Consider the following 12,290-nt stretch of genomic DNA (forward strand, 5'->3'; position numbering starts at 1 on the left):
TTGTGATCCGCCCGTCTCGGCCTCCCAAAGTGCTGGGATTACAGGCTTGAGCCACCGCGCCCCGCCGAGGAAAAAAATCTTTATTTATTTTTAGTTATTTTTTTTTTTTTTTTGAGACAGAGTCTCGCTTTGTCACCCAGGCTGGAGTACAGTGGTGTGATCTTGGCTCACTGTAGCCTCAACCTCCCAGTTTCAAGCAGTTCACCTGCTTCAAGCCTCCCGAGTAGCTGGAACTACAGGCGCATGCTACTACTCCCGGGTAATTTTTGTATTTTTAGTAGAGACAGGGTTTAACTGTGCTGACCAGACTGTTCTCAAACTCCTGACCTCAGGTGATCCACCCTCCTCGACCTCCCAAAGTGCTGGGATTACAGGCCACCGCGCCTGGCCAAAAATATTTTAATTTCATACATATAGTCAGCACTGTGGTAGATGCCTCCATACTATTATAGAATTAATGTAAACACAGTTTCCTAACTGTAGGTGATGTTCATCAGCCTTGAGTTATCTGAGGGGTATGATGAAGTTCATCCCAGGGAAATTAGTAAAACAGAAAAGCTATGAAAGTTGGCCTCACTTTGGGAGGCTGAGGCAGGTAGATCAGGAGTTTGAGACCAGTCTGGCCAATGTAGAGAAACCCTGTCTCTACTAAAAATACAAAAAAAAGCCAGGTGTGATGGCATGCACCTGTAATCCCAGCTACTCAGAAAGCTAAGGCAGGAGAATCGCTTGAACCCAGGAGGCGGAGGTTGCAGTGAGCTGAGATCACACCACTGCACTCCAGCGCTCTGGAGTGACAGAGCGAGACTCCATCTCAAAAAAAAAAAGCTGGCCTTGAAGATAAAAAGTATTTTAGGTACAAAGGGAGGATGGCTGTAGGAAGCATCTAGAAATATTGGGAAATAATAAATGAAATATACATGTATCATATTAAACATCTGCCAGATTTGGAAAGCAGGTGACTTCAATGCTGACCTCTTAACCAACAAGCAATCACGGTTTTCTACTTTGATACAGTCCCTCCCGCAGCGCCCCAGAATAAAGTGGACTCAATAATTAAACTATGTGGAACCTGAAGAGATGTCTAATATGAATAGGGTTTTATTTGTTTTTGGATTTAAAAACTCTTCCTTTGATGAATGCACATTTATAGGTCAAGTTAGAACAACTAATCATATAACAACTGTCCTCACATAATAGGTAGTTGTTCTTTAAAATGAAAATCCCAGAGACAGTAATAAATTCAGGCACATATGATTCTGTATGTCAAACAAATGGAAGACAGCATGTCCTGAAAAAGTTTCTGGTGACTAAAACAATTGGCCCAAAAAGACAAGGACATTGATGTCCAAAGATGCATGTTAATGGTTCCAATGAAATGTGAAAAAGCAAAAGGTACCAAAATATTTAACATATTAAATTAATATAAATTTAATTACTAAAATGAATAATAAAAGTGAAAGAATCCTTCCTTCCACATTAGTATATCTGAGTCAGAGCCACTAAAGCTATCTATTTCTACTTCACCAAACCTCTCATTTCCACTCAGTGCTTGAGAAGTTTGATATACTTGGCTTCATCTCCCTATTTCTAACCTTAAGAATCTGATGCTTCCTCCTCCTTTTCTTCTTCTTCTTCCTTCTCCTCTTCTTCTTCTTCATTCTCCTCTTCTTTTTCTTCTTTTTCTTGTGGGGCCACTTCTGCTGCCTCTGGCTTTATTTCTGGGGCCGGTGGTGGAGGCACTGCTGGAGGAGCTTCTGCTGGGGCAGCCTCTGGTGATTTTTTAAGCAAGCAGATCAAGCAAATAATTACACTTAGTAATAGTATTATAAAAAGTATAATGAATGATAATATCATCATGTCTACAGCACGTTCTTCATGTTTGGAACTAGGTATCTTTTGATTTTCACCTCCTGAAGGTGTCCCACCTGGCTTACCGGGAGGGCCACTGTCCACACTACCTCCACTTCCTGCAGTAACACAGTCGGGGGGGCATGCCCTTCATTACAGTGGCAGTGCCCTAAATCATTACAAACTCCGTTCCCATTACACGTTTTTTCTGGGTTGCAGGGAGACATCACTAGGGTTTTATCTGTGCAGGCGGAATTTAGGCAGACTTTATTTGGTGCACAGTAAGTGCCATTGTGCACATCTCCTTCATCAGGAATGTCAGTACTTGTATAGGCATCCATGCTCCAACATGAGTCATCTCCCCGAGGGACCTGAATCATTGTATGTTGGAGATTGATTTTTGGTAAGCCTGTAAAACCTGAACATATAAGTTTCCCACAGAATGTATTACCATCTGAACACCGAACATATTGTGACCCAGGACTGGTAGGAATGCCACAGTTTCCAAATCGGTCCCCTTTGCTGTTCATTGAATTGTAACACTCTTGTGAGGCTGATTTTGCACCATATCCAAATACTTGTTTGCACTGATTGTTAGGGTCCATACAATTACCTTTAATGCACTGGTAAATTTTATGACATTTTGAGCCATCTTTCTTATGCCTGTTGTCAGGGCATACTGCAGATGTACCATTGCAAAATTCTGGGAGGTCGCAGGAATCACTAGAAGGACGGCAAGAATATCCCTTAGGTTGAAATTTACAGTTATGACAACATAGACCATCACTGCACTCTGCTTTCGCCTTCAGTATACAGTTTTCATCACAACATGGGTGACGCTGACATAGAGAACCACAGTCACACTGCTCCGTGTCCTCCACCACGCCATTTCCACAGGCAGAATCCCTACGCTTGCGGCCCCTGGGCCATGGCTTGTTAAATAGGCAGGCCCCTTTGTGTTCTCGAAGGAACTGGTGGAAGTAGTCAGAGCTGCAGTTGCTGAAGCCACTTTCTTTTGTGATATTTTCATGCATGAGGCAAAAGTGCTTCTCTTTGCAAAAGCAGGCCGAGTGGTCGTGCTGAATACCCAGGTTGTGCCCGAGCTCATGGACCATCAGGGCTGCAAACAACAGCACATCTTCATGATGGAAGGATTCAACAGCTGCCGCAAAACCGCTTGAGCAGGCACCACTGAGAAAGGCCTGGCCCATATTCTGTCCAGGATGATGCCCGACGATCATGTGGGCAACATCGTGCTTCGCACGACGGAAGAGCGTCTCTTGTCTCCAGCGATTGAAATTCCTGAGTGTGATTTGCAAGTCCACTGCGACATCTATTAGGTCCCCCTCGGTCCAAATCTCCATTCCGGCCAGCACCACCTCTGTGTTTATTCCCCTAGTGAAGCTGTCGGCCAGAGCAATGACATCCACTACTCTCTGGACCGTCTCATTGATGTTACTGCCCCACATCTGGAACCGCTGGTTGTTGACCACGACAAACATCTCCACGTACTTGGTGTGTGACCACAAGTAGGACAGCGCCTGTAGATCATGAGGCTTCCTGCTCCCTTGTTGCCAGCTAGTGGACACCACATGGCTGTCTCTGGAAGTGACACCACAGGAGACTCGCGCTTCATGTGCCATGGTGTATAACACATGTTCAAACCGTCTTGAAGAGTCCACGGGCTCAATGCTGTAAGATTTTTCCTCCTTAGGCCGGGCGCGGTGGCTCAAGCCTGTAATCCCAGCACTTTGGGAGGCCGAGGTGGGCGGATCACGAGGTCAGGAGATCGAGACCATCCTGGCTAACACGGTGAAACCCCGTCTCTACTAAAAATACAGAAAACTAGCCGGGCGCGGTGGCGGGCGCCTATAGTCCCAGCTACTCGGAGGCTGAGGTGTGAGAATGGCGGGAACCCGGGAGGCGGAGCTTGCAGTGAGCCGAGATCGCACCACTGCACTCCAGCCTAGGCGACAGAGCGAGACTCCGTCTCAAAAAAAAAAAAAAAAAAAAAAAAAGATTTTTCCTCCTTAATCAGGATGCCCCTGAGACCTGCACAGGTGTTGACAGAAACAAAAGAACCTGACACTCCTTCTATGTAGCCTTCATAGTGGCAGTCATGTGAGATGAAAGGCGATTCTTGCCCCAGTATGCCATTGTGGTAACTGTAGATTGGAAAGTTATTCACAAAATGGCTTCTCTTCACCTTCAGGTGAACCAAGTGCTTCTGGCCTTGCACAAGTAGCAAATAGGTTGCCTTTTCCACTGAGTCTTCACTTCCCCTGACCATCAGCCGCTTTGGGATGACTATTTCATAGGAAGAGTAATATACTGAAGCCATGTCACAGCGTATGCTCGGGAGAAAAATTATCCCCAAAAGCAACATCATCCCCAACCTGACACACGATTGACCTGGCACTAGCCCCAGCCTCAAATTTTTCATCTGGGGAGCCCAGGTCTGAAGCACCCTCCTAGCCTCATACAACACCACGTGGAGTTTCATCAGAGAAGGCAGGAAGGAGGCAGAGTCTCACAGAGGCTGGCACTGACATGGCCCTAGGGAATCAGTTGATGATGCAACTTGTGTCCATGAGCAGCAGCTCTCCTTGACACGCAGACCGCCAGACACAGGTACTAGCCCCAGATCTATGCCAGCTGCATGAAGCTACTTTCACCTCTGAAAGACCCAGCTTTCTGGCTGAGTCTCTGCCTAGTCTTCCGGGTCTATCTCATATCTTGCAGAAATTTTCCATACTTGATGACTTTCTCTTACAGTTTCAGCTTCAGTGCCCCTGGTTAAGGTCCCATTGACATCATGAAGGACATTCTATAATGCAGGACTGTACTGTGCAAGAGGAAACAAAATCTTCATGCCTTTCTTCAACTGGGCCACATGGAACAACCCCTCCCCCACTCCTCCTGTTGTCCGTTGCTCAGCTAACTCCAAATGTTCCAGACCAGGGGGCTTGGAGATCTCTCTGGTGGGCATACACCACTGTCCATTTCCTCTCTTCTAAAACTCATGCTCTGAGCACACAAACATCTTTACCCAGGATACTCTTTTCTTCTCAGTGAGGCATTATAGATATGTGTGTCTGCATTTCAGTGGCTAAGTGAGTGGCTACCCTGTGCCCCAGCATAAACCCCAGTGGGCTGGTGACCCATGGACAAGCCACAGTAGTCTTTTTTTTTTTTTTTTTTTTGAGACAGTTTTGCTCTTGTTGCCCAGGCTGGAGTGCAATGGCCCAGTCTTGGCCCACTGCAACCTCTGCCTCCCAGGTTTGAGCAATTCTCCTGTCTCAGCCTTCCAAGTAGCTGGGATTACAGGAACCTGCCACCGTGCCCGGCTAATTTTTGTATTTTTAGTAGAGACGAGGTTTCACCACATTGGTCAGGCTGGTCTCGAACTCCTGACCTCAGGCAATCTGCCTGCCTTGGCATCCCAAAGTGCTGGGATTACAGGCATGAGCCACCGCACCCGGCCAGTCCTATTTTTTAACATCATCGAAGTTGAGTTTTTACATTCTGATTATAATACTGTCCAAAAGAGTATATGGGAGATGCCAACAGAGCAGCTTTCTATTATATGTGATTATCATAGACCATTGGCTGGTATCTCCAGAACTACACTCTCCTGGCAATAGCCTCACATAGGGAGGTGCTAAGATTATTCTTATGTCTGTTGAAAGGAAGGTGTCCAAAAAGTCTCCCCTGTGTTAGAATATAATCTCTATGTTTTCAGTGACCACCTCTATTTGTTCATCCTGGTACCATCAGGCATACAAGAGGCCTTGGCCAAGAGTAGATGAACACAAATTCTTTTTGAATGAATAAAGGACACTTGGGTATGAGTGGTACAGTGTGTCATCTGTTGTGTGTTATTTGTACTTGTTGCATGCCTACCCCAATGGCTAAAAATGTCTTCAGGAAATCCTACACACTGACTGACCTGTACTGACTAATAGCACATTCCTGATCTCCAAATATACTCCCTACCACATTTTGCTCGTCAGCTCACTCTCCTGATTTATTTTGCCTCATATTTCACTGAAAAAAAAAAAAAAAAAAAAGAAGCAAATGTAGCCCCAGATGAATCCACCTATATCTAAATTTTACTCGTATTAGGATGGATGAATCATCCATGGTCTGGTCTAAGATCAGTTCTTTCACTTGTGTATTAGGTCTCCTTTCATTTCTCTTTCTTATGAACTTCACTTGTATGATGGGCCCTTCTCTCTTCTAATCTTAAAAATGTGTTTATCCATTGGATCAACCTCTTTATATGCTGCACTTTCTCACCTTAATGAAACCATTCCATTCAGTTCATATCATTCTCCAGTAACCATCCAAATCTTGCCTATGCTTTATACTGAATGGCTTTGAGAAAGAGAACATAGTTGCGCTCTCCATTGTTCATCACCTAGTGTTTGATTTTAACATTTTAAATTCTGGAATACAGTGCATTCACTAAAAGGTGCATTTTTTTTTTTTTTTTTCCAGACTGAGTTTCTCCCTTGTCACCCAGGCTGGAGTGCAGTGGTGTGATCTCGGCTCACTGCAAATTCCACCTCCCACTGTCCATTTCAAGGTTCTCCCAGGTTCAAGTGATTCTCCCACCATCCATTTCAAGGTCTCCCAGGTTCAAGTGATTCTCCTGTCTCAGCCTCCCAAGTAGTTGGGATTATAGGCACCTGCTACCACACCCAGCTAATTTTTGTATTTTTAGTAGAGACGGGGTTTCTACTAAACCAGGCCAGGCTGGTCTCGAACTCCTGACCTCAGGTGATCCACCCACCTCAACCTCCCAAAGTGCTGGGATTGCAGGCATGAGTCACAGAGCCCAGCCAAAAGTGCATTTTGACATAGATGTAGATTTGAGGGAGTTATGAAAAATAGAAAAGCTGTGTAAGAATAAATTTGTTAAAGTAATCAACACTTTGAACTCCACAGAATAAACATAGGCACCCCTTTATAATTACGAATCCCTCCTCTTGCGTATGTACCCAGGATGCTGTCTTATTATTATTATTATTATTTTTTTTTTTTGAGAGACAGGGTCTTGCCCTGTCACCCAGGCTGAAGTGTAGTGGTGTGATCATGGCTTGCTGTACCCCTGAACTCCTGAGCTCAAGCAGTCCTCCTGCCTCAGTCTCCCAAGCACCAGAGAAGACAAGTACATGCCAAAACACCTGGCTAACATTTATTTTTGAACTTGTGGTAGATTAACAGCTTCCTCGCTTTTTTTGTACTTTTGCCTTCTAAATGTGCAACCTGTAGCGTGTAGCTTCATTTCACCTGTGTTTAGACTTCATATGAATACATAAAAGTACAACTTTTTAACGGGGCTTCTTTTATTCCATAGTTCACTTAAGTTGCCTCCAAGTTATTGTGTGAACCCAAAGTTCATTCCTCTCCATAGCACAACACTGGTATTTCTCTGTGTGAATCCCTTAAGATTCATGATCCTTTCTTTATCTGTTATCCTTTGCTTTCTATGCCCATAAACACTGCTGCTGTGAATATTATTGTCTATGTAACATGATGCAAATGCATATGACCTTCTACGGTATAAACCTAGAAGTAGGGCTGGGCGTGGTGGCTCACACCTGTAATCCCAGCACTTTGGGAGGCTAAGGCGGGCAGATTACGAGGTCAGGAGATCGAGACCATCCCGGCTAACATGGTGAAACCCTGTCTCTACTAAAAATACAAAAAATTAGCCGGGCATGGTGGCGCACGCCGGTAGTCCCAGCTACCTGGGAGGCTGAGGCAGGAGAATGGCACGAATCCGGGAGGCAGAGCTTGCAGTGAGCTGAGATCGCACCACAGCACTCCAGCCTGGGTGACAGAGTGAGACTCCATCTCAAAAAAATAAAAATAAATAAAAAATAAACCTAGAAGTAGATGCTAGGTCATAGGATAAGCAAAATTTCATTAAACTAGAACATAACAAAGTGTATTGCAAAACTGTGTGCCAGTTTGCATGCCCAAAGCAGTTTGGGAATCTCTAATGCTGCATATTCTCAATAATAATTGGTGTTGTGACTCTTAAATTTTACCAAGCCTGTGATGTGCGATGATATTCTTTTGTAGGTATGCTTTGCATTTCTGTGAATACTAATTAGGATGAAGACCTGAAGACCTTTATAAATGTTTATTGACCCATCCTTTTTTTTTTTTTTTTTTTTTGAGACAGAGTCTTGTTCTGTTGCCCCAGCTGGAGTACAGTGGCACAATCTCGGCTCACTGCAACCTCCGTCTCCCAGGTTCCAGCGAGTCTCCTGCCTCAGCCTCCCAAGTAGTTGGGATCACAGGTATGCACCACCATGCCTGGCGAATTTTTTTGTATTTTTAGTAGAGACAGGGTTTCACCAGGTTGGCCAGGCTGATCTTGAACTCCTGACCTCAAGTGATCCGCCTGCCTTAGTCTCCCAAAGTGCTAGGATTACAGGCGTGCTCTGCCGCTCCCGGCCCATCCTTTCTGTATTGATTCTAGTAGAAAAAGGCTTGCATCCCTCAGCCCCCATCCAGCTAACTGCTATACTGCAGGTTACCAGTGAATAACTCCATTGTCAAATCACATAATCAACCCTCAATCCTGTCTTTATGCAAATATCAATACCATTTGCTGAGGCAGGAGGATGGCTTGAGCCCAGGAACTTGAGACCAACTGGGGCAACGTAGCAGGACTCCATTTAAAACAAAGTTGGCCGGGCATGGTGGCTCACACCTGTAATCCCAGCACTTTGGGAGGCCGAGGGGGGCAGATCATCTGAGGTCAGGAGTTCGAGACCAAGTTAACCAAACTTTGCTCCTCACCCACAGATTTGCCCTATAGTAGTGGAGACAGAATATGTTTGCAATGACCATGTAGTAGATCGCAATGCCATATCAGAAAAATTCCGTATTATAAGTTGATGGTGATTAAATCTGATCATTGCTGAATGATACGCAATTAATAATACAATCTATATCCGTCACGGCATTTGATTTGAGAGGCCATCAGCATTTATTTGAGCACTGGCTGTATGCCAGGCACTGCACTAGATCACCTCACACACATTATCCACTTTAACCTCACAAATACTCTATGAGAGGCATCCTTTGTGTGGCATCTTACTGAGGAGGAAACCCAGATCTCAGAAAGTTCAGTTCCGTGTCTTAAGACACAGTGAGAACGTGACACCTGCTACTTAGGAATATGGAACATGGAAGTCCCCTCATTCAGAACAAAGATGACTTTCTCCCTTTTAAAAGGTTCATTTTGCTCTAAAATATATCTTCCTAGTTGGATTTGTTAGGCTAGCAAAACACAAGATGCAGAGCTGACATAGTTCTCATGTTCTTAGCATCCAAGGCAAGAAGAGAGCTCCAGGAGGGCTCAAGAAAGGTGTCTCAAATCTTTTCTACTGAGTTGTTTCATAAAACATTTTTAGGTATTTAATTTAGATTGGTTATAAACGGCTGGGCACAGTGGCTCACACCTGTTATCCCAGCACTTTGGGAGGCCAAGGCAGGTGGATCACCTCAGGTCTGGAGTTTGAGACCAGCCTGACCAACATGCTGAAACCCCGTCTCTACTAAAAAAGATACAAAAATTAGCCAGGCGTAGTGGCGGGTGCCTGTAATCCCAGCTACTCAGGAGGCTGAGGCTGGAGAATTGTTTAAACCTGGGAGGCAGAGGTTGCAGTGAGCCGAGATCGCGCCATTGCACTCCAGCCTGGGTGATAGAGGAGACTCTGTCTAAATAAATAAATAAATAAATAAATAATAAACAAACAAGGCCAGTGTACTGAGTCTGATCAGAAGTTGTCTGCTTTTGTAAAAGCTCATGAATAAGATTAACAGGCTCTTATTTTAGGTGTATTAGTGTAAAAATATAAAACTTTACATGAAAACCCTTCATATGTGTGAAATTTGATGCACTTATGTAATTTTGTGGCAGCAGTTTTAGTTTTTCGATAAAGAGATACATGAATGTCTGGAACTTTCCATAAATCATGACACATTCATTACCTCAAAGTGGGGACCCATTCTTATTTTTTTAACCAAAGAATTAATTGGTAGCCTTTTACTTTGTCTTAGTATATTTGTTTGTATCTCTGCCAAGTTATAATGACATAAGTTATTCGTGGAAATAGAAAGCATGGCTTTGGGTGTGTAAGGGGCCAGTGGAAGGCATGAGGGAGAGCTTTTTCTCCTGTTCCTTAGCACTGACATTATGCCTTTTATTTCTATTTTCATGTGAAATTGTCTGCGACACCCAGCTTATCACTATCTGTGAGAAGAAAGGTTTCCACTATTGAAAATCCACTACCAGAAGAAATGTTGTGGTTTGAGGATTATTTCATGTGTCTCTTACAAGGTTTTGTTTATATTTCTCCTCTAAGACATAAGTATACCTCTAGAACTGCAGTTCTGAGAACACGTCTCATGAGGAAACACATTTCTCACAGTACCACCTCATCAGTCTGGGTAACAGAGGGAGACTATTTATTCTTTTGTTTTTGAGACAGGGTCTCACTGTTGCCCAGGCTAGAGTGCAATGGCGCAATCATGGCTCACTATAGTCTGGACCTCCCCCGACTAAGGTGATCTTCCTGCTTCAGTATCCCAAGTAGCTGGGACCAAAGGTGCTCACCACCACATTCAGCTAATTTTTGTATTTTTTATGGAGACAAGGTTTTGTCATGTTGCCCAGCCTGGTCTCGAACACCTGTGCTCAAGCGATCTGTAACCTCAGCCTCCCAAAGTGCTGAGATTATAGGCATGAACCACTATGCCTGGCCAGGGTGATCTTGTCACTACAAAAAAATTTAAAAATTAGGCCAGGTGCAGTGGCTTACGCCTGTAATCCCAGCACTTTGGGAGGCCGAGGTGGACAGATCACGAGGTCAAGAGATCAGGACCATCCTGGCTAACATGGTGAAACCCCATCTCTACTAAAAATACAAAAATTAGCTAGGCATGGTGGCACACGCCTGTAGTCCCAGCTACTTGGGAGGCTGAGGCAGGAGAATCACTTGAACCCAGGAGGTGGAGGTTGCAGTGAGCCAAGATCACACCACTGCACTCCAGCCTGGTGACACAGCAAGACTCCATCACAAAAAAAAAAAAAAAAAAAAAAAAAAAAGTAGCCAGGCTTGGTGGTACATGCCTGTAATCCCAGCTACTCAGGAGACTAAGGCTGGCAGCTGCTTGAGCCAGAGAGTTCAAGACTGCAGTGAACCAAGATCACACCACTGTACTCCAGCATCAGTGACAGAGCAAGACCCTGCCTCAAAAATAAAAGGCAGAAACAAGAATTAGGAAGACAATTAAGGGTTAATATTGAAAACAAAAACATTTATTTTCAGCTCCAGGCTTCGTTGATCTAGAATTTATGAACACTCAATTTCAACAATGCAGTATCTGTTTTTCTTTTTTTACATTTTTTGCAATTTTAGAAAATGAGATGAAATTCAATAATATAAAGTTCTCTATTTTAAAGTGTACAGTTCATTGGCTTGTAGTATATTCACAAGGTTGTGCAACTGTCACCACTATCTAATTCTGGAACACTTCTGTCACTTCCAGAAGAAATTCTGTACACTGTTAGCAGGCACTCCCCATTCGTCTCTTCCTGCAGCCCTGACAACCACCAGTCTACTTTCTGTGTCTATGGACTGGCCTATTCTGGGTATTACATAGATACCTTAGCATTCAATTTTATACCAATCTGATATATATATTTTAATCAAATATAGGAACACTTCACACTTACATCTTCAGATTTGAGCACTTCAGCTCTTTCCACATACAGTAGCTGGCAAACATCACCTTCTATTGAGTTGAACTGACAGCCATTGCATGCCATATAAAAACTATCTGCATCAGCCTAGGTAGTGGGGAATGGAAATGGGGAAAAGGAAAAAACTAAGACAGATACCCTGAAAATCTGCTTTATATTCAATATGCATGGCTTTTTTCATTCTCATTGGCTTTTTTTTTTTTTGAGATGGAGTCTTGCCCTGTCACCCAGGCTGGAGTGCAGTGGCACCATCTCGGCTCACTGCAAGCTCCGCCTCCTGGGTTCATGCCATTCTCCTGCCTCAGTGACTACAGGCGCCTACCACCACGCCCGGCTATTTTTTTTTTTGTTGTTTTTTGTTTTTTTTGTTTTTTTTTTTTGAGACGGAGTCTCTCTCTGTCACCCAGGCTGGAGTGCGGTGGTGTGATCTCGGCTCACTGCAAGCTCCGCCTCCCGGGTTCACGCCATTCTCCTGCCTCAGCCTCCCGTGTAGCTGGGACTACAGGCACCCGCCACCGCGCCCGGCTAATTTTTGTATTTTTAGTAGAGACAGGGTTTCACCGTGTTAGTCAGGATGGTCTCGATCTCCTGACCTCGTGATCCGCCCATCTCGGCCTCCCAAAGTGCTGGGATTACAGGCGTGAGCCAC

The 12,290-nt window shown here is 44.3% G+C and overlaps 1 protein-coding gene across 1 annotated transcript; it reads right to left on the bottom strand.

The window, feature by feature from the left end:
* Nucleotides 1-1,077: 1,077 nt before the first annotated feature.
* LOC108512148 (disintegrin and metalloproteinase domain-containing protein 1-like) lies at nt 1,078-5,017 on the bottom strand. The gene is given in 4 exon segments (XM_017847276.1): nt 1,078-1,994; nt 1,997-3,560; nt 3,881-4,382; nt 4,384-5,017. Coding segments are annotated over 4 exon segments (2,484 nt in total). The 5' UTR covers nt 4,404-5,017; the 3' UTR covers nt 1,078-1,596.
* Between the last annotated feature and the right edge of the window lie 7,273 nt (nt 5,018-12,290).

The sequence above is a fragment of the Rhinopithecus bieti genome, unplaced genomic scaffold (genome assembly GCF_001698545.2).
Source record: "Rhinopithecus bieti isolate Rb0 unplaced genomic scaffold, ASM169854v2 scaffold_947, whole genome shotgun sequence".
NCBI classification, from domain to species: Eukaryota; Metazoa; Chordata; class Mammalia; order Primates; family Cercopithecidae; genus Rhinopithecus; species Rhinopithecus bieti.